At 45.4% G+C, this 23,248-nt stretch overlaps 1 protein-coding gene across 1 annotated transcript in view; it reads left to right on the forward strand.

Moving 5' to 3' along the window:
• Positions 1 to 23,248, forward strand: part of grin3bb (glutamate receptor, ionotropic, N-methyl-D-aspartate 3Bb) — a 127,904-nt gene that overhangs the window by 91,171 nt on the left and 13,485 nt on the right. Inside the window, exons 2-4 of the mRNA XM_030727686.1 lie at positions 5,784 to 6,424; positions 15,386 to 16,478; positions 18,203 to 18,348. Coding sequence (XP_030583546.1) covers positions 5,784 to 6,424; positions 15,386 to 16,478; positions 18,203 to 18,348 — 1,880 coding nt within the window. The remainder of the gene's footprint in view (positions 1 to 5,783; positions 6,425 to 15,385; positions 16,479 to 18,202; positions 18,349 to 23,248) is intronic.

The raw sequence follows: 23,248 nt of genomic DNA on the forward strand, positions 1-23,248 counted from the left end.
GTAAATGTCCTGCAGGTTGGGGAGGGTAGTTCTGATGGTCCGTTCAGCTGAACGAACCACCCTTTTTAGGGCCATGAAGTCCTGCTTGGTGCAGTTTCCCATCCAGGTGGTGATGCTCCCACGCATGATGCTCTTGATGGTGCAGGTGTAAAAGTTCCTGAGCACCTTGAGTGGGAGCTTGAAGTCTCTCAGCCGCCTGAGGAGGTAGAGACGCTGTCTGGCCTTCTTCACAGTGATGTTTATGTGATGAGTCCAGGACAGGTCCTGTGAGATGGTCACTCCCAGGTATTTGAAAGTGTCCACTCTTTCCACCTCAGCACCACTGATGACAAGTGGATGGTAGTCCCTCTGCTGCTTCCTGCTGAAGTCCACGATCAGTTCCTTCGTTTTGCTGACGTTGAGCAGGAGGTGGTTCTCCTGGCACCAGTTCTCCAGGCGGGAGACCTCTCTCCTGTAGGCTGTCTCCTCATTGTGGGAGATTAGTCCCACAACAGCAGTGTCGTCAGCAAACTTGATGATGACGTTGGACTCTGACGTGGCCTCGCAGTCATGGGTGTACAGTGAGTACAGCAGAGGGCTGAGCACACAGCCTTGGGGGGATCCAGTGTTGAGGGTGAGGGAGGATGAGGTGAGGTGACCCACTCGTACCACCTGTGGTCTGCTGGTCAGGAAGCTGTGAACCCACCTGCACAGGGATGGGCCCAGGCCCAGGTCCAGCAGCTTAGAGACCAGCCTGGAGGGAACTATGGTGTTGAATGCTGAGCTGTAATCTACAAACAGCACTCTCACATAGTTCCCCTTACCAGTGTCTATGTGTGAAAGGGTCTTGTGGAGGAGGAAGGATATGGCGTCATCTGTGGATCTGTCTGGCCGGTATGCAAACTGTAGTGGGTCGAGGGTGGTGGGCAGTGAGGAGGTGATGAATGTCTTGATGAGTCTCTCAAAACACTTCATCACCACAGAGGTGAGCGCTATGGGCCTGAAGTCATTGGGGCTGCTGGGGTGTGGTTTCTTTGGGACTATGATGGACTTTTTAAAGCAGGTGGGAATCACACACAGTTTCAGTGAGAGGTTGAATATCAGTGTAAACACAGGTGCCAGCTGGTCAGCGCAGGTCTTAAGGACACGTCCACTAATACCGTCTGGTCCAGCCGCTTTCCTGGTGTTTACACGTCTAAACGCCCTCCTCACGTCGCGCTCCGTCACAGTGAGTGTCTCCGCCCCTCCGGCCGGGAGCGCAGCGGGCTGTCGGCTTCCCGACTCAAAGCGCGCAAAGAAGATGTTGAGTTCATCAGCCAGAGAAGCGTCGGCACTCACCGGGTGTGTGTGTGGTGCTTTGTAGTCCGTGATGGTGCGTAGTCCCTGCCACAGTCCCCTGGAGTCAGACTGTTGTAGTTGCTGTTCCAGTCTGCGGCCGTAGCGATGTTTTGCCTCTTTCACCGCTCTGCGGACGTTGTATGATGCAACCTTGTAGTCCTCCATGTTCCCAGAGGCGAGGCCGGAGTTGTAGGCAACGGTGCGGGACCTCAGGGCGTCGCGGACAGATTTATCCACCCACAGCTTCTGGTTGGGAAAAGTCCTGATGGTCCTCCTAAGTGAAGTGTCTTCAACAACTTTCCCAATAAATCCCACAACAGTTTCCGTAAACTCCTCGATGTCTCCGCCCGCGCTGCTGCGAAACATGTCCCAGTCGGTTGAATCCAACGCACCTTGCAGAGCGGCCTCTGTTTGATCAGACCACCGTGTCACTTCTCTCACAGCAGGGGGTTCCTGCCTGAGCCGTTGTTTGTATTTCGGCATGAGAAGGACAGAGGTGTGGTCAGACTTCCCAAAAGGCGGAAGAGGCTTTGCTTTGTAGCCCTCTTTGAATGGAGAGTAGCAGTGGTCTAGGGTCCTCTCTCCTCTGGTGGGGCAGTCGATGTGTTGAATCAACTCCGGTATCAGCTTTTTCAAGTTTGCACTGTTAAAGTCCCCGGCTACGATGAGAGCCGCATCACGCTGGTTAGCCTGATAGGTGGAAATAGCCTCATGTAGCTCGGATAGTGCAGTGTTTGCGTCCGCCTGAGGTGGAATATAGACGGCGCTGAAGATGACCGAAGTGAACTCGCGGGGCAGGTAGTGGGGGCGGCATTTCAGGGTTAGGAGCTCCAGGTTAGGTGAACATGATTGTTTCAGAGGGACAACATTCCTACTGTCACACCAGTTGTTATTAATCATTAGGCACACACCTCCTCCTCTTGATTTTCCAGACTCACTCGTTCTGTCCGTGCGATGAACACTGAAGAACTCCGACGGCTGTACGGCGTGGTCCGGTATGAGGGGGGTCAGCCATGTCTCCGTGAGACAGATGATGTTGCAGTCCCTTATGTCCCTCTGAAACTGTATCCTGGCCCTGAGTTCGTCCAGCTTGTTATCCAGTGACTGGACATTAGCCAACAGGATGCTCGGCAGTGGCGTTTGGTGCGCTCTGCGCCTCAGCCTCTCTCTTACGCCGGCTCTTTTCCCTCGGGGCCTTGTCCGTGACCTGGGTGCTCCGCGCCGTCCTTTGTTTGAGCTGGCCCACTGGAAACGCAGTATCTCCTGAGGCCAAGTCGGGTCGGGAGAAAAAGGTGTCAGAATACAGCCAGAGTGCTGTATTCTGATATTAAAAAGAGTCTGTCTGTCATACGTGATATGACACAGCGCAGGCGGAATTATAAAGTCCAGAATTAGAGCTAAACCTAATATATACAAACAAAGCGTAGGGGCAGGTACGACGGCTGCTGACCTCACCGGCGCCATCTTGTACAATCACCCCAACCCGAACTTTTTGGAAAAATGCATCATCCAGCATGTTTTTAGCTAACATAATGCTAGCTGTATAGACTCATAGCGTAGCATACAAAAGCAGTAAAATCAGAATCAGAATCAGGTTTATTTTGGCCAAGTATGTTTACACACACAAGGAATTTGGTTCCGGTTGATGGTGTCTCTCTAGTATTATACAGTATTATACATTTGAAAAATGTTTTCAAACTTGTCTGTAACTGTTCAGACACAACAATCAAAAAACCTTGATCATAGAAATTTTACTTTGTAATGCAAAACACATTTTTTTAAGTTAAATGTGCTTACCTCTCATGCAATGAGGCTCTCATCTTTACAGGATGAGTAAAATGATTGACTCAAAAATGTGTGGTCACATGACAAATTTCTTCTATGGTTCCCTAGAAACAGGGGGTGGCACAACTTCCCTGCTGGCACAAATTACCCCACTTTCCCCTACAGGGTGAAGAAAAGACGAGCCAGCACTATCACTTGGGGTGCTCCGGTGTTGCTGATTACAGCGTCAGACATGGTGTCTTTCAGCCTGACATACTGTGGCCTGTCGGTGAGGTAGCTGGAGATCCAAATGACCAGGCAGGGGTCCACTCTCATCCTGCTCAGTTTATCCTGAAACATAAGTGGCTGGATGATGTTAAAGGCACTCAAGAAATCTTCACTGTGCCACTTCCCTTATCCAGATGAGCGTGTGTTCAGTGCAGCAGGTAGAGGATGGCATCCTCCACACAAACACCTGCCCGATATGCAAACTGAAGACAGTCCTGGGCATGTTGAACTTGGACTCTGAGGAGGCTGAGGAAGTGCAACCCCTGGGTCTCCTCCTCACCTCTGCTGGGATGGGGTGTCATATCCCAGCTCGTCCCATTGTTCTCAGAGTCAGCAGCTCCTCTCTCAAGTAAGAAAGGAGACTGGCTCCAGTTTGAGTTTTAGAGTTAGAAATATCCATAGTATATGAGTGAAGCGGGTGATCATAGGATATTAGTTAAGAAAGCAAGATAAAAGTAAGAGTAAAAGTAGAAGAAGAGGTTTGAAACACTAAGTACTACAGAGCTACTGGAAAGGCAGCTGTGGGACCAGTACTGTGGTCCCACAGCACCACAGTACTGTATTATCTGTGTTCATTACCTTGTGGCCATGTCCCAGTGTTTTATCTGCCGTGCTGGGACTTTTTCCCGTACTTGGTCCTTGCTCTTTGTGGTCCTTTTTTTGGGCTGAAATCATATTTGTCCCTCTGTATTGTGAGTGCATGCACGCGCGCGCGCGCACACACACACACACACACACACACACACACACACACACACACACACACACACACACACACACACACACACACACACACAAAGTGAGGTGCTGTATGGCGCTCCCAGCTAAAACTAGAGTGGAAAAAGGGATTTCATATCAATCCACAAGGCTTTTAAATATACTGACAAACACGAAAACGAATCCATTTTATCTATAACTTCAGTTCGATTTTGTTCGTTTTGTAAACACACAATACAGTTTCAGTTCGTTTTTCCTTTTAATTGCCGCTTTTATTTATTTCAGTTAACGAAAATATTTTTTCAATTTCAGTTTTTGTTATTTCATTTATTTTTGTTAACAATATTAACCATGCAGCCATGCTGCTAGCTAAGAGCTGAACTAATAGCTAAGAGCACACTAAATGAATAATGTGAATATAATTTACAGGTGATTCAGCAGAGAGTGTGCTTCTATGAAATAAGTTATTATTTAGAGATTTATAATTAATCAGCTACACACAAATATTACTGTGTGCTGTAACAGGAACAGGAAGTGATACTGCAGTGAAAGCGCCTCCTCAGCAAAAAAATCTAGTCATAAGTCATGGTTGTATGTATGTCTATGGTCATAAACTCAGGACTCCATTCTAGCTGCTTCAACATGCCACACTAGCCACTGTACCTATGATTAGTTTACTTCCACTGGGAAAAAACAGCTCTATCAAAGTAACTTTTTTTAATTACACGAAATAATAAAATAATTAACAAATATACCCTTTAACATTTTTAACATTTCAACCATGAATGTACTTACTCACCGTACTTTTAACCAAATTCTATTATGAACTGGTTATTTAATTTGTACCCCCCCCCCCCCCCCCCCCCCCCCCCCCCCTGCTTTTTTTTTATTGGGCTACGCATGTGTGAAATTTTGTCCTTCACATAAAAATCTGTTCACAGGCTGTCAGAGAATCATGAAGGTCTCAGCTTTTATGTCGTGTCACAATCTGTTCACACTTTGGAAAAAAAAGATTTGGTAACAATTTTTACATAAAATATGACAACTGTATATTTCCCAGCTGAACATTTAGGCCCCATTTACAGGAGAGCATTTCCAGTGGAAAAGGTGTCATTTTGCTGTTTTTGTTTTCGAAAAGTAGTGCGTTCACATGGAAATGTTTCAGAAATGATCTCCATTTACATGGAAATGCAAGATGTTGAAAATGCTGCAGCTCCTATTGCCAAGCCACAAGTTGGCGATGTGGATCTAGGAGCCGCAGCCATAGTGCGCAGGTGCCAGTGCCCCAGTTTCCAAAAAGCAGCATTTTCATCCATTTACAAGGAAACGGAGACCGGAGTGTTTAGAAAACACTCCACTCTGGAGCCCATTTCCAAAAAGTATCGTTTTCACTCCATTCTTGTGTAAATGAGAGGCCGAAAAGCATCAAAACTTAGCCGTTTTCATTTGGAAACATTCTCATGTAAATGGGGCCTTAAACCTGAGTGTTCTCCTCTGATGTTCTTTGATGTTCTCTTCTGATGTTTTGAAGAAGGAAATTGTTCCCTGTGGTTTCCTGTGGGTTTGTGGAGTGTTGTTCATCTAACCTCCAGACACAAACAGAATCGAATTATCTGACCGATTGTCTCATTTTTGATTGATGATTCAGCCTGTTGTAACTCTGTTCTCCTTACGGTTATCTTCCTGGTCCTGAGTAGAACCAGTTTCACCTGCAGATGGTGACGGGCATTCCAGAGTCCGGTCTGTCCGATCTGCTGCTGACGGTTCTGCGGCGGTCCGGTTGGAGGGAGGGTACTGTGGTGCTGTGTCGGGGCTGGGAGGAGGCTCGGGGTCTTCTGCAGCTCCTGGACCATCGCAGTGGTGCATCATGGGACAGCGGTAGTGGGGTCACCTGGCACCTGCGGGCCCTCCTGAACTTGACACAGTTGGCTCACGACGACACGCAGATCCACGACTTCCTGTCTCGACACTTCCGACAGAGCCAGGCCTCGCCGGCATCAGTGCTGCTGTTTGGAGCTGACCCGCAGTGCGCGGCTGCAGTGCTGCGCAGCGCCCAGGACCTGGGCCTGATGTTACCCATGGTGCACTGGGTGCTGGGCCAGCCACTGAGCCCTGACGTGCTGCACACCATTGGACTGCCCCTCGGCCTGCTGGCCTATGGAGAGGTGGAACGGAAACCACTTGACTTCTACATTAGAGATGCCCTGCAGCTCATCACCAGGGCTGTGGCTGCAGCGACCGCGGTGAGGCCAGACCTGGCTCTGATCCAGAACATGGTGAACTGCTACGACAAACCCAGCAAGCACGAGGTGCCATCCTCAGGACAGTACCTCGCCAGGTAAGAAGACACTTCAGTTTCTGGTAGAACTCAATTCAATAATCATCAAAGAGCTGGTTCCACTTTTCTGAAATTTCATGCTGTGCTGATAAAAAAGCGATGGATTGGTATGAAAGCGGAACCATTTGGAAAGCTCTTGAAGAGACCTTTTCAGTGACACCAATATCATCTTCATAGGACAATAAATAAGGAAGTTATCACATTTTAAGTTAGGCAAAAGGTGCAGCCACTAATTACAGTGATAAAACTATAGAACTGCAGATCTGACATTGTGATCCGGAAATAGCCCAGAGAAGTATCCTGTGGCTATGCCAGGCTAAAAGGTTCTAGCACTAGTAGAACCTTTTCTACTTTTCTCCTTAGGAGGCATCTGAAATATAAATAAAACCTCTTTAAGCACAAGAAAATTATTTAAAATGTTATTATGGTAATTGTAAACAAAGCTTAATTTAAAAAACTAAATAAAGAGAAAAAAATTTAAAAAACAACTACATATCCTATATCCTTCTAATCTTATACTAATAAAATTTCAGCATGTGCTGCAGAACAAATTGACCAGTCAGAGAACACCATTTCGGTCACGTGATCATGAATAACGCAAAGCACCAATATTGGTGTGAAAAATCTCCCATCACAAACCTCTGTTCATCGTACTGCCGCAAAAATCTATTGTTCGATTCAATTGGCTTCTCTCAAAATGTAAAGGAGCCCACCCACCACTTTAATCATACTCTGGATCTTGTCCTAACATATGGAATAGAAACTAAAGCCTTAACAGTATTCCCTGAAAGCCCCCTCCTGTCTGATCATTTCTTAGTAACATTTACATTTACTTTAATGGATTACACAGCAGTGGGGAATAAGTTTTATTACAGTAGAAGTCTTTCTGAAAGTGCTGTAACTAAGTTTAAGGATCTAATTCCTTCATTATTATGCTCTTCAGTGCCAACACAGTGCAGAGCAGCTACCTAAACTCTGCTCCCAGTGAGGTCGATTATCTCGTCAATAGTTTTACATCCTCACTGCGTATAACTTTGGATACTGTGGCTCCTCTGAAAAGGAAAGCTTCAAATCAGAAGTGCCTGACTCCGTGGTATAATTCACAAACGCACAGCTTAAAGCAGATAACCCGAAAGCTGGAGAGGGAATGGCGTCTCACTAAATTAGAAGATGCTCATTTAGCCTGGAAAAAGAGTTTGTTGCTCTATAAAAAAGCCCTCCGTAAAGCTAGGACATCTTACTACTCATCATTAATTGAAGAGAATAAGAACAACGCCAGGTTTGTTTTCAGCACTGTAGCCAGGCTGACAAAGAGTCAGAGCTCTGTAGAGCCGAGTATTCCTTTCACGTTAACTAGTAGTGACTTCATGGATTTCTTTACAAATAAAATTTTAGATATTAGAGAAAAAATTATTCATAACCATCTCAAAGATTATTCTTCATGTTCGGCTGCTTTCAGCACTGCTGGTATTTGTTTAGACTCTTTTGCTCCAGTTGATCTTTCAGAGTTAACTTCAATAGTTACTTCCTCCAAACCAGCAACATGTTTGTTAGATCCCATTCCTACTAGACTGTTCAAAGAAGTCTTTCCAATTATTGATGCTTCAGTCTTAAAAATGATCAATCAGTCTTTATTAGTTGGCTATGTACCACAGACCTTCAAGGTGGCTGTAATTAAACCTCTGCTTAAAAAGCCATCACTTGACCCAGCTGTCTTAGCTAATTATAGGCCAATCTCCAACCTTCCTTTTCTCTCAAAGATTCTTGAAAGAGTAGTTGTAAAACAGCTAACTGATCATCTGCAGAGGAACGGTTTATTTGAAGAGTTTCAGTCAGGTTTCAGAATTCATCACAGTACAGAAACAGCATTAGTGAAGGTTACCAATGATCTTCTCACAGCCTCTGACAGTGGACTCATCTCTGTGCTTGTCCTGTTGGACCTCAGTGCAGCTTTGATACTGTTGACCATAACATTTTATTACAGAGATTACAGCATGCCATAGGTATTAAAGGTACTGCACTGCAGTGGTTTGAATCATATTTATCTAATAGACTCCAATTTGTTCATGTAAATGGGGAGTCTTCTTCACACACTAAGGTTAATTATGGAGTTCCACAGGGTTCTGTGCTAGGACCAATTTTATTTACATTATACATGCTTCCCTTAGGCAGTATTATTAGAAAGCACTGCATCAATTTTCATTGTTATGCAGATGATACTCAGCTTTACCTATCAATGAAGCCAGATGACACACATCAATTAGTTAAACTGCAGGAATGTCTTAAAGACATTAAGGCCTGGATGACCTCTAATTTCCTGCTTCTAAATTCAGATAAAACTAAAATTCTTGTTCTCGGCCCCACAAATCTTAGAAACATGGTGTCTAACCAGATACTTACTCTGGATGGCATTACTTTGGTCTCCAGTAACACTGTGAGAAATCTTGGAGTCATTTTTGACCAGGATATGTCCTTCAATGCACATATTAAACAAATATGTAGGACCGCTTTTTTGCATTTGCGCAATATTTCTAAAATTAGAAACATCCTTTCTCAGAGTGATGCTGAAAAGCTAATTCATGCATTTATTACTTCTAGGCTGGACTGTTGTAATTCATTATTATCAGGCTGTCCTAAAAGCTCCCTGAAAAGCCTTCAGCTGATCCAAAATGCTGCAGCTAGAGTACTGACAGGGACTAGAAAGAGAGAGCAGATTTCTCCCATATTGGCTTCTCTTCATTGGCTCCCTGTTAAATCTAGAATAGAATTTAAAATCCTTCTCCTCACATACAAGGTCTTGAATAATCAGGCACCATCTTATCTCAAAGACCTCATAGTACCATATCACCCCAACAGAGCACTTCACTCTCAGACTGCTGGCTTACTTGTGGTTCCTAGGATACTTAAGAGTAGAATGGGAGGCAGAGCCTTCAGCTTTCAGGCGCCTCTTCTGTGAAACCAACTCCCAGCTTGGATTCGGGAGACAGACACCCTCTCTATTTTTAAGATTAGGCTTAAAACTTTCCTTTATGATAAAGCTTATAGTTAGGGCTGGATCAGGTGACCCTGAACCATCCCTTAGTTATGCTGCTATAGGCCTAGTCTGCTGGGGGGTTCACATAATGCACTGTTTCTCATTCACCTTATTTACTTTGTTTATACTCCACTCTGCATTTAATCATTAATTGATATTAATCTCTGGCTCTCTTCCACAGCATGTCTTTCTCTCCCCTCAGCCCAACCGGTCGCGGCAGATGACTGCCCCTCCCTGAGCCTGGTTCTGCTGGAGGTTTCTTCCTGTTAAAAGGGAGTTTTTCCTTTCTACTGTCGCCAAGTGCTGCTCATAGGGGGTCGTTTTGACTGTTGGGTTTTCTCTGTATTATTGTAGGGTCTTTACCCACAATACAAAGCGCCTTGAGGCGACAGTTTGTTGTGATTTGGCGCTATATAAATAAAATTGAATTGAATTGAATTGAAAAAAATAATCATTAATATTAATAATGTCGAAAATAGAATCTAGAATGATTAAAGATGCCATTTGATGTTTTATATTATAGTTTTCAATAGTTTTAGATCATTTTTTCCAGCCAGATTTATGGGTCATTTTCAATGAAATGACATCTGCCATATTGATTAACCGGCTGCCCACAATGAATTTCGCATAAAAGAAAATTAACTTTACTCTGTCAGATTTTGATGAGATCAGGCAGACAGTTAGAAAACATATTAAAGTAATGCCCTACTTGATTATAAATATGTCATATACCCAATCCTTGATTTTGAAAGTGCTGAATGCCAGCCAAATTTTCAAATTGAGCATAAACACAGAAAGAAGCAACATATTTTCATGAATTGAAAACGAGACAAAAGTAGAGGGATTCCTCTACGTCATAGCAAGTATCACCGGAAAATACCAAGAATTAACCAACTGAAAGCCCAAAATTCCAGGAGCATACAGCAACTGACGGAAACGCTGTGCGCACATGCGCTAGCACATTGTTATCATCAGTATCAGTGGGGATTGTCACATACCTACTCAGAAGGAGCAGTCCTGATATCCGCCTGCATTTACAGCCCAGACTCTTTGTACTTTGAACAGTTTGATATAAATCTGTTCCAAACACAGCAGAGAAGAAATCTTTTTTTTTCAGGCAGCACGGTGGCCTGGGGGTTAGCACTACTGCCTCACAGCTACAATGACATCTTGAAGGTCCAGGTTCGATTCCACTTCTCTCTTTCTGTGTGGAGTTTGCATGTTCTCCTTCCATGTCTGCGTGGGTTTCCTCCCACAGTTCAAAGACGTGTAGTTACTGGGGTTAGGTTAATTGGCCATTCTAAATTGCCCATAGGTGTGAATGGTTGTCTGTCTCTCTGTGTTAGCCCTGCTACAGGCTGACGACCTGTACAGGGTGTACTCTCGCCCTATGTCAGCTGGGATAGGCTCCAGCCCCACCGTGACCCTGAAAAGGATAAGCGGAAGTGAATGCATGGATGGACAAATCCTTTTCGTCTGTGTGAGCTCCTCAGTCTCTGCCATCCTGATGTTTCTCATCAATCAAAGATCTTTATTATTCCACAGCCAGTAGTAAAAAGCATAAAACAAACAAGCATAACATGACAGCATACATAAAATCCCAACAAATCATTTAAAATCTGATTTCTGCAGGGACCAGTGAGTCTCATGGTTCAGATGTTTCCCTCCAGAGACTCAGGAGCAAAAAATCTTTCCTTTATTAACAAGTTATTTAAAAACATGAAATGAACCAAATTTGTCAGCTGCTTCCTGCATCTCCACCATGTGCATGCGTCTGGTTGGCATTGATATGCTTCGTGTTATTTATGTGCACTTTAAACATAATGGAATCCTGCTCGTGATCGATCCATCTCACTGACATCATGAGGTCAGGGTGCAGGCGCCAAAGGACACAAAAATGAGCCACACTGATGGTTTTGTTGGGCACTCGAGGCCGTTAAACAAGCTCAGGAAAATGTGACGTCCCTACTTGCACTCACCTGAACATGTTTCTGATCAAAAGAGAGGGACTGCTACACTGCCAAGTAGGACTTCACCTGTTGGTGATAAATGACCTTTAACCTCCTGAAACGTGACTGAAATATGAAGCAGACACTGCTGAAACAAAGGAGGCTGTCAAACAGCAGCTGCACTCAGCTGGAAGCAGCGCAGATAAGAAGGAAGCTGTAACAGGATTAAAGCCTCTACAGAGGTAGGCGTCAACAGCTAACTGTACAGCTTGAGATCGGCCCAGATTCATATTTTCATATCACATTCACACAGCTCTGCCTTCAGTCTGTGGCCTGTGTGTGAAGAAAGGAAATGGGTCACAGATTAAACTCAGCATCTCTCTGTCCTCAGAATTACATGAGTTCTTCTCATAATTAGAAAATGATGCAGCAATTAGTGTTTATGGCAGATTTAATGAGTTATTTCCAATTTACCATCAGTGCTCAGATTTAATCAGATTTACATTTTTCATTCCAGCAGCTGGATTCATTCAAACCATTATCACCAACATGGAGGGAAAGTCCTCCAGGTGACTTTGATTTCCACACTATATTCATATATACTGTGTGTGTGTATGTGTGTGTGTGTTAGAAAGAAAGAAAGAAAACTTTTATTCATAAGGAGGTTTATTACAGAGCCCACACTCGCTGACCTCCAGCATCTTCAGAGATGATGGAAACCACAGTTTCATTTATGAGGATCATTGATGTGTTTGAACCACCTGCTGCCATTAACTGAAGGAGTGTTTCTGGACACACCAAAAAATCTCTCTTTACTCAGATGATCTTAGCAACAGTAACATATTTATTAAACTGCTTCCTCCCATGCCAGCAGACAGGTCCTCATAAAAATGTTTTCATGAAATCAAACAGATCTTTCTAGATCCTTTTATGTTATTGTTTTCTCATTTAAGAGCTGAGCTTCATTAATGTTTGTTCGTGTTTCTTCTAACGGTGTCCTCCTGGATTCAAACTCTGGGTTCAGTGGGGTTTCTGTCTCAGGTCTCTTTGAGCTCTTCCTGAAATCTGTGAATCTTTGTGCCAAAGTGAGTGAAGCAGCTCCTTCAGCCTCTGATCACCTCCTCTATGTGTCTACTGGAGTTTTATTCTAACCAGATGTTCACATGTTGCAGTTACAGTGTGTTAGTCTGAGGTGTGTATTTAACTTCTGAGTCACAACACGAGCTGGTCTCCACTCCTCTGCTCACATTTCACTTTTCAATTCTTCCTTCATACATTTAGCTTCTACTGTGACCTTTCTGATGGAACCAGCTGAGGAACTCTGAGATGATGCTCTGTCTTAAACTCTCCTCTGTTAGCATCATCTCAGCAGCTGTTTGTGGGATCAATAAGTGGATGAAGAGCTTTTAGTAAACATTAAACCAGATTTCAACCATGTTAAACAGATCATCAATTCATCAATCTGCGTTAGTTTAACCCCCATCGGAGCCTTCATGTGGCCCTGCACTTGGGGCCACATGAAGTTTACTTTTAGTAAACTCCTCTGCTGGAGATATTTAATCTGAATAGAAAACATTTCTTTAAACTTCTGCCTCAGTTCATCAGAGGATTTGAGAACATGAGATGTTTGGTCTTTCCTTTGGAGGTCCAGTTTAAATTTAACATCTGAAAAACTGGTTTCCTCATATTGGGCTGTACAGAGACCAAGAGCTCAGCTCATGTTTTCTAACATTAAACCAGATTTCAACAATGTTAAACAGATCATCAATCTGCTTTAGTTCTTCAAAGATACATAAAGATAATTTTAGACCATACGAGTCCTTTTTAAAATGATAGAACAAAGAAGACTAAAACACTGACTGCAGGATTCTCCTCTGAGAGTGTCAGCTCCTCAGACTAAAACAGGAACAAATCTGAGGTCTGATAGCTGAAGCTTAGCAAATGCCAAAACCAACAAATGAACATGAAGCCACAGGAAACTCTGAGAGCTCATTAAATACTGCGACCTATATGAAACAGGATAAAAGCTTTAACTGCTACGCCTCACAAAAGCAGATCAAAAACATTCACAGTAAATGAAATTACACTCTGACTGAGATAAACCCTGAGAGGACAGATTATCTGCTGCAGGAGAAGAAAAGGGAAATGTGAAGAGAAACATTTATTTGAGAATCATCAGATCTAAGAACATCTTCAGTTAACCATGAGGAAATCTGATTCTGCTGTCTGCTCAGTTAAACTGAAGCTTTCATCCTGAGTCTCACCAAACCGATCAGAGAGTCACTAAAAAGCTGATTTCTGATCAGTTTGAAGGCTGATAGCACAGCTCCCGGTGATGACCTCCATCTGAACCACTTGCACTTTGTTTAGGTACATCTGCTCATATCTGTCACTGAGAGCTCTGTTCACATTGACCAGGTGTTAACCTTCTCCCAGCTGCAACAAACTTCTCCAGATTTTACGGACAGTCAAATCAAGGTGCTTTGTATTGTGGGTAAAGACCCTACAATAATACAGAGAAAACCCAACAGTCAAAACGACCCCCTATGAGCAGCACTTGGTGACAGTGGAAAGGAAAAACTCCCTTTAACAGGAAGAAACCTCCAGCAGAACCAGGCTCAGGGAGGAAGGGGGTCATCTGCTGAGGGGGGAGAGAGACAGGACAGAAGACGCACTGTGGAAGAGAGGCAGAGATTAATAATAACTAATCATTGAATGCAGAGTGGGGTATAAACAGAGTGAAAAGGTGAATAAAAAGAAACAGTGCATTATGGGAACCCCCCAGCAGCCTAGGCCTATAGCAGCATAACTAAGGGAGGGTTCAGGGTCACCTGATCCAGCCTAACTATAAGCTTGATCATAAAGGAAAGTTTTTAGCCTAATCTTAAAAATAGAGAGGGTGTCTGTCTCCTGAATCCAAGCTGGGAGCTGGTTTCACAGAAGAGGGGCCTGAAAGCTGAAGGCTCTGCCTCCCATTCTACTCTTAAGTATCCTAGGAATCACAAGGAAGCCAGCAGTCTGAGAGCGAAGTGCTCTGTTGGGGTGATATGGTACTATGAGGTCTTTGAGATAAGATGGGGCCTGATTATTCAAGACCTTGTATGTGAGGAGAAGGATTTTAAATTCTATTCTAGATTTAACAGGGAGCCAATGAAGAGAAGCCAATATGGGAGAAATCTGCTCTCTCTTTCTAGTCCCTGTCAGTACTCTAGGTGCAGCATTTTGGATCAGCTGAAGGCTTTTCAGGGAGCTTTTAGGACAGCCTGATAATAATGAATTACAATAGTCCTGCCTAGAAGTAATAAATGCATGAATGAGTTTTTCAGCATCAGTCTGAGAAATGCAACAAAGCGGTCCTACATATTTGTTTAATATGTGCATTGAAGGACATATTCTGGTCAAAAATGACTCCAAGATTTCTCACAGTGTTACTGGAGGCCAAAGTAATGCCATCCAGAGTAAGTATCTGGTTAGACACCATGTTTCTAAGATTTGTGGGCCGAGTACAAGAACTTCAGTTTGATCTGAATTTAGAAGCAGGAAATTAGAGGTCATCCAGGCCTTAATGTCTTTAAGAAATTCCTGCAGTTTAACTAATTGATGTGTGTCATCTGGCTTCATGGATAGTAATGTTCCCAACTCTGAAAATCTAAATCGACAGTATTATTTCTGTGTGCAGAGACCCCAAAGACAGTCAAACAGCATCAGAATAAGCACAATATGTAGTCAGCAGACCCAGAGGAAAGGCCAGCAAGGTTTCTCTTTGCAGTCTTTACAGTAATTTCCCTGTGGGATGTAGCTTTTTATAAAGATACAGCCTGTTTGAAAAGTATTGATTATATTTATTTAATTATTAGCCTTTCTTGATTCATCATTTGGTGAATGGTTTTCTTTTCCTCAATCAAAACTGAACCAGCAACAGTTCTCACAAGCCCCGCCCTCCACTCATTTGTTACCTTCTGTTTTTTTGTGCTGTAGGTTTTTTTCAAACACATCTTTCTCTGGGCTTACCGGTCCCATCCGGGTCCACCAGAACTTGTCTGAGGTTCTAACTGTGCAGCGGTTCCATATCTGGAGTCTGCGGCGGGACGCGCTGGGTCAGCCCACCTGGGTGACGGTGGGCAGCTGGGAGGGGGGCCAGCTGCAGGTGGAGGATCAGCGGGTGTGGCAGGGACCCAAATTTCGCCACAGGACAGAAGGAACGGGTGGGAGGACCAGGGGCCGCTGGAGAGCAGGGCTGCCGGTATCGGGGAGTCGGGTCCGGGTGGTGACCCTGGTGGAACATCCCTTTGTGTTCACGCGGGACGTGGACGATGAGGGCAGCTGCCCAGCTGGTCAGTTCTGCCTGGATGCCGGCACTAACAGTTCAGAGATCCTGGAGAGATACTTCAGGGACGTGGCAGGTGGTAATGGCAGCTCACTGCCGAGAGAGTACGCCAAGTGCTGCTATGGATACTGCATCGATCTGCTAGAGAAGCTGGCTGAGGATCTGGGCTTTGAGTTTGACCTTTACATCGTTGGAGATGGAAAGTATGGCGCATGGAAAGGGGGCCGCTGGACGGGACTGGTGGGTGATCTTCTGAATGGTCTAGCGGACATGGCCGTCACCTCGTTTAGCATCAACTCTGCCCGGAGCCGGGTGATCGACTTCACCTCGCCCTTCTTCTCCACCAGCCTGGGCATCCTGGTGCGCAGTAAGGACACGGCAGCCCCCATCGGGGCCTTCATGTGGCCCCTGCACTGGTCCATGTGGGTGGGCATTTTCCTGGCGCTGCACATAACAGCGCTCTTCCTCACACTGTATGAGTGGAAGAGTCCATTTGGTATGACGCCTCATGGACGCAACAGGGTGAGGGTCTTCTCTTACTCATCGGCTCTCAACCTGTGTTACGCCATCCTATTCGGGCGCACCGTCTCCTCCAAGACCCCGAAGTGCTGGACAGGTCGCTTCCTGATGAATCTGTGGGCCATCTTCTGTCTGCTGGTGCTGTCTAGCTATACTGCCAACCTTGCTGCCGTCATGGTGGGAGAAAAGACTTTTGAGGAGGTCTCAGGAATACATGACGCCAAGGTGAGACGATAAGATTAAAGATTACTTTGTCTTCTTCATGTTTCTCCTGTTAGCATCAGGTCCTTCAGCTTGTCTCTGTGACTACAGTTAAAGCAGGTAGAGCACAGACAGGACATAAAGACACTGAAGACAGGGCACCGTGAGAGCTAAAACACTCCTAAAGCACCTCTCAGTTCATCATCCCAGCAGCCTAGGCCTATTGCAGCATAACTAAGGGAGGGTTCAGGGTCAGCTGATCCAGCCGTAACTATAAGCTTTATCATAAAGGAAAGTTTTAAGGCTAATCTTAAAAATAGAGAGGGTGTCTGTCTCCTGAATCCAAGCTGGAAGCTGGTTCCACAGAAGAGGGGCCTGAAAGCTGAAGGCTCTGCCTCCCATTCTACTCTTAAGTATCCTAGGAACCACAAGTAAGCCAGCAGTCTGAGAGCGAAGTGCTCTATTGGGGTGCTTGGAGAGCAAGCATAAAATCCAGCAAAGATCTCCCATAGAGTCAGAGGACTTTTACCCAGGAGCCTGGGGTTCAAGTCCCGCGTGGGACTTTTTAGGGTTTCAGTCGGTCTTTGTTTTAATAAAGCCGATCATACGTCATGTATGATCCTCCTGACTTATAGAAGTCTTCATGGTCAAGCACCAACTTATATCAGTGAACTCTTGCATCTGTGATGTAAGGCCTACTGGCTATCTGACTATCTCCTTTAGTTTTCACACAAGGCTGAAAACTAAAGGAGATAGAGCTTTTGCTACAGTAGCTCCCCGACTCTGGAACTGTATCCCCTTTTGTATAAGAACTGCGGATTTGGTGGTGTCTTTTTAAAAAAAAAGCTAAAAACTCATCTTTTTAGGCTTGCGTTTGGTTAGTTTTTTTTTTCTTCTTACTCCAATTGTACTTTGTTTTACTGTTGAGAAGCACTTTGTGATTTATGTCTTGAGAGGTGCTATATAAATAAAATTTTACTTACTTACGTCTAACCACGCTGGCTTCATGCCATGATTTTCAGACATTCAGCCTATCGGACTGCCAAGCACACTGATAAAGAAAGTGGTTCCCTGCCTCCTGCAGGTGATGTGGTGAGGTGAGAGTGAGATGGATTCAGTGTTTTTTCATATGAAATGTGTTTTGGTCCGTGATGAAGGTGATCTGCTGCTGGTGGTTCGAGCAAGGTCAGATCAGATCTGTGTTTGTGAACTCTCTGCAGACTCTTTTCACTCTGTGCTTCCCGTCCTGAAACAATTACAGATTAAATTTGCTCTGTGGATCACCTGCCTCGTCATAATTACACTTTTAATTCAGCAGCTGATTGAAGCATGAAGCACGCCTCTGAGTGTTTGTACAGCCGGGGCTGCTGGGAGCTCAGGGAGTTTTAATTGGACGTCCATCTGTGTGATTAGCTTTTTATTTTAAATGAACACACACTCAGAGTGCAGCCCTGCAGCTCTCTGAGCAGTGCCTGGTTGAACACTGTCTGCCATCACACTGTATTATTAGTATGTGAAGGACATTTCTGGAAATAAGCTGGAAAATAGAAGATCTGTAAAATAAAGCATTACTAACAAGAAACATAATTTAATATGAAATAAATGACAGCTAAAAGGTGTTCATGTACTGTGCAGCTTTCTGAGGGTATTTCAGGTGTTTCAGCTGGAGAACCAGCATCAGCTGTTTCCTGTGTTTCTGTGTCCTTAATTCTTCTTCTCCTCTTGCTTCTTCTTGTTGGTGTGTCCAGCTGCATCATCCATCACGGGGTTTTCGATTTGGGACGGTGAGAGAAAGCAGCGCTGAGGATTACATGAAAAAGAGTTTTCCAGAGATGCACGAGTACATGAGACGCTTCAACGAGCCGACCACACCCGAAGGAGTCGCCACCCTCAAGTAAGAGAGCAGCCATCAGCTGCAGGTTCTACTCTGATTCTACTGGTTCTAACAGTGAAACCAAATTCAGTTAAATTTTTCCAATTTTATTTATAACTCATCATCTCAAGGTGCTTCATATTGTAAGGTAAAGATGGTGAGAAGGAAGAACTCCCTTTTAACAGGAAGAAACCTCAAACATAACCAAGATCAGAGAGGAGCAGCCATCCATGGGGGGGAGGGAAAGACCAAAGGGACAAAATACAGTCTATTTAATGACATGCAGAGTGAAATTTCCCTCTGGGATCAATAAAGTATTTCTGATTCTGGGTTTAAACAGAGTGAAAAGAGGTCAATGGTAAATGGACTAGTTCTTATATAGCACTTATCTACACTAGCTGAGCACTCAAAGTGCTTTATACAACATGTTTGCATTTACCCACTCACTCACACATTCATACAAGTACCGTTTCCCACTTAAAAGTGCTTTCTAACATTCACACACACATACTCCAATGGTTGCATAGGAGAGCAACTTGGGGTTCAATATCTTGCCCAAGGATACTTTGGGATGTAGACTGGAGCAGCCAGGAATCGAACCACAAACCTTCCAATTAGTAGATGACCTGCTCTACCTCCTGAGCCACAGCCACCCCATGAAAATAGAAGATGACAGAATTCAAATTAACACTTTTGGGAGGGAGCTGTGAAAAGCAGGAGTGGAGAAGTAGTCCATGCACCTGTTCACAAGTTCGTTAAATATATTTTGATTTAGTAGACTTTGATTCTAGGTATGGCCTCATGAAGGCACAATCCACACCATCACCACAACTACCAGACCCTACCACCTACCATTTGATTAGTTGCATTTTAACTGCAGTCCACTGATGGGACAGGCTGTCCCCTGTGAAGGAATATGATGGGAAAGAAGCACATTGAAAGCCTTCTCTTGAAAGTTGCCAGGATAATCCTATGCTCGGAAAGTATACATATACCTGTGAGTATGTTTTGGTAGTTCACTTGATCCCCTCTGCCTCTTCAGTCGGAAGATTCTGTATAATTACACAGCTAAAAACAAACAGCAGTTCAAGCAAATGCAATCCAGTTCCTAGAACATGAAACACCTTCCTTCCTGTGGCCTTCCTTTTTGGGGTGGTGCTGTCACTTGGTGTTGGCTCTCACTCAGTGTTGCCAAGTCCGCTTATTATAAGCAACTTTGGGCTTGTTTTTTTCTAAAATCGCTTGCAAATCTCATGAGTCGCAGGTTGCGGTTTTTTGGGCTTGTTTTTGCGCGTCAAGTTGCTTATTTGGGCTTGACTTTCTTTCCGAGTGAAACTCCTTGAATATCTCTCGGCGCCCCGTAATAAAGCAAAAGAGAGTGGTAGGTAGTTTGTCCCTTCCAAGCCCTTGTTTCCTGTTTATTGCTCCTGCACAAGTTGACCGGGCGCACACCCAAACAAACACTCATAACCAGTGTTTCCAAGTCCGCTTATTATAAGCGACTTTGGGCTTGTTTGTTTCTAAAGTCGCTTGCAAATCTCGTGAGTCGTGGGTTGCGGTTTTTTGGGCTTGTTTTTGAACATCAAGTTGCTTATTTGGGCTTGACTTTCTTTCCCAGTGAAACTCGTTGATAATCTCTCAGCGCCCCATAATAAAGCAAAAGAGAGTGGTAAGTAGTTTGTCCCTTCCAAGCCCCCGTTTCCTGTTTATCGCTCCCGGCCACGTTGACCGGGTGCACACCCAAACAAACACTCATAATAGCCCAAAGTGAGGAGGAACGCTAAGAATGAGCTCCAGTAAGTGGGGAAAATATAGAAAACATATAATAAAGAGTGGGAGAAAGAGAGCGCACTTAAAGAAGGGATCCGAGCTCAGATGGGGGACAGTGGCACAAAAAGTGGGTGTGCGCTATATGCAATGCATAGGGGCGCCTCACAAGAGGGGGGCGCCAAAGATGCGGCAAAATTATTTATCTAGTTACATTTTCTGTATTTAGCAGCTGTGCATATGATATGATCAATAACAGAGGCACGGTGCTGATGAGGCACCCCTGTGCTTCTTCACCTCCCCTTCCCCTGTTGCCCCCTTAGACACACACAAACATTTTTGTTTTCTTTTGTTTGCGATTGTGTGTGTGTGTGTGTGGGGGGGGGGGGGGGGGGGGGACGAGAGCTATACTGCTAGAACGCTATACTGTTTAAAAGCGGCCTCGGTTTTACACAATGTTGTGGATTGCCAGTTGGGCTTATTTTGGGCTTGTTTTCATAGAGCTGGTTGCTTGTTTCTATCCCGAGATCTGGCAACACTGCTCATAACAGCCCAGAGTGAGGAGGCAGCGCAAGAATGAGCTCCAGTAAGCGGGGAAAATATAGAAAAAAATATAATAAAGAGTGGGAGAAAGAGAGCGCAGTTACAGAATAGATCCGAGCTCAGGTGGGAGACAGTGGTGCTAAAAGTGGGTATGCCCTTGTAACACAGTTAAAAATGAACTTTATTAGTTATTATTTCTAATTCATGTTATGTTGAGTATTTGTGAATTTTATCTCACTGAGCTATTTTTAATTTGTCGTTGTTTTATTGATTTTGCTTGTGGGTAACGCCTTTCTGCACTCTTGTTTTTGTCTCCCGGGCTTCCGTAGACCTTCCTAGCGTGTGTAGCTCCCCCCCCCCCCCCTCTTCCCCTCACAGTGTTGTTCTGCACTGCTGAGGGTAAGTCGCGGGAAAATTTGCTGCTGTGATTTATCATTGTTTTCTTCATGAAAGTAGCCACGTATGCTGAAACCTCTGGCACATGTTGTTTACTATTGTTTATTTGTATGTTGTGAAGCATTTCTGGGCTGTTTAGACCACTGTCATAAGTTTTATAGACGCTTTTCCTGTCATTTTCTTTTTTTTGCGCGAACATGACCGCTAGTTCGCCGCCCAGTGTGTATTCATGCAGTACAGGTTGCTTAGACCAGTGTTTTTCAACCAGTGTGCCGCGGCACACAAGTGTGCCGTGGGAGATCGTCAGGTGTGCCGTGGGAAATTATCCAGTTTCACGTAATATGCCACGAGTGTCTGTGCTGTAGTAGTGACTGGGAACATAATCGTGTATTACTCTTCCATATCACTAGACTAGATAGCAGCAGGTAGCGAACTGCATTGTACATAGAGACAAGCGAATTGACCCGCGTTTCCATACGGAACGACTCTCCGCGGGTCGACTCGATTCGCCGCGATTTGACGGAATCTCCATTAGAATCAGGTACACTCTGCCGGCCCATGTAACCGGCCCATGTAACCTCTTCGGGCGCAGCCCGAAGAGGTTACATGGCCCGCCCTCCTGCAGGCCCACCACCCGCAGGAGGTGTCGTAGGGGCCGGGTGCAATGTGTGTCGGGCGGTGGCCGAGGGCGGAGGCCCTGGCAGACCGATCCCCGGCTATCGAAACTGGCTGTTGGGACATGGAATGTCACCTCTCTGGTGGGGAAGGAGCCTGAGCTAGTGCGTGAGGTTGAGAGATACCAGCTAGACATAGTTGGGCTCACCTCAACGCATGGCCTGGGCTCTGGAACCAGTCTCCTGGAGAAGGGCTGGACTCTGTTCCAGTCTGGAGTTGCCCTCGGTGAGAGGCGGCGAGCTGGGGTGGGTATTCTTGTATCCCCCCGGCTTGCTGCCTGTACGTCGGAGTTTTCACCGGTGGACGAGAGGGTAGTTTCCCTGCGCCTTCGGGCTGGGGAACGGGTCCTGACTGTTGTTTGCGCTTATGCGCCGAATGACAGTTCAGGGTACCCACCCTTTTTGGAGTTGCTGGGTGGGGTGCTGGAGAGTGCTCCATCTGGTGACTCCATAGTCTTGCTGGGAGACTTCAACGCTCACGTGGGCAATGACAGTGAGACCTGGAGGGGCGTGATTGGGAGGAACGGCCTGCCCGATCTGAACCCGAATGGTGTTTTGTTATTGGACTTCTGTGCAAACCACAGTTTGTCCATAACAAACACCGTGTTCGAACACAAGGATGTCCATAAGTGCACATGGCACCAGGACACCCTAGGTCGCAGGTCGATGATCGATTTTGTAATCGTATCATCAGATCTGCGGCCGTATGTTCTGGACACTCGGGTGAAGAGAGGAGCTGAGCTGTCAACTGATCACCACCTGGTGGTGAGTTGGATCAGGTGGCGGGGGAAGATGCTGGACAGACCTGGCACACCTAAACGCATTGTGAGGGTGCGCTGGGAACGCCTGGCAGAAGCCCCAGTCCGGGAGATCTTCAACTCCCACCTCCGGCAGAACTTCGACAGCATTCCGAGGGAGGCTGAGGACATTGAGTCCGAATGGACCATGTTCCGCACCTCCATTGTTGAGGCTGCTGCTCAGAGCTGTGGCTGCAAGGTGGTTGGTGCCTGTCGTGGTGGTAACCCCCGAACCAGATGGTGGTCACCGGAGGTGAAGGGAGCCATCAAGCTGAAGAAAGAGTCCTATCGGGCTTGGTTAGCCTGTGGGACTCCGGAGGCAGCTGACAGGTATCGACAGGCCAAGCGGAATGCAGCTCGGGTAGTGGCCAAAGCAAAAACTCGGGTGTGGGAGGAGTTTGGTGATACTATGGAAAAAGACTTTCGGACGGCATCGAAGCGATTCTGGCAAACCGTCAGGCGACTCAGGAGGGGAAAGCAGTGCTTCACTCACACTGTTTATAGTGCGGGGGGGGGTGCTGCTGACTTCAACTGAGGCTATAGTCGGACGGTGGAAGGAATATTTCGAGGACCTTCTGAATCCCACTGACACGCCTTCTGTAGTGGAAGCAGAGTCTGGGGATGAGGGGGATGACTTGACCATCACTGGGGGTGAGGTCACTGAGGTAGTTAAACAACTCCTTGGTGGCAGAGCCCCTGGGGTGGACGAGATTCGCCCTGAGTTCCTGAAGGCTCTGGATGTTG

Source organism: Archocentrus centrarchus, chromosome 4, assembly GCF_007364275.1.
Source record: "Archocentrus centrarchus isolate MPI-CPG fArcCen1 chromosome 4, fArcCen1, whole genome shotgun sequence".
NCBI lineage: Eukaryota > Metazoa > Chordata > Actinopteri > Cichliformes > Cichlidae > Archocentrus > Archocentrus centrarchus.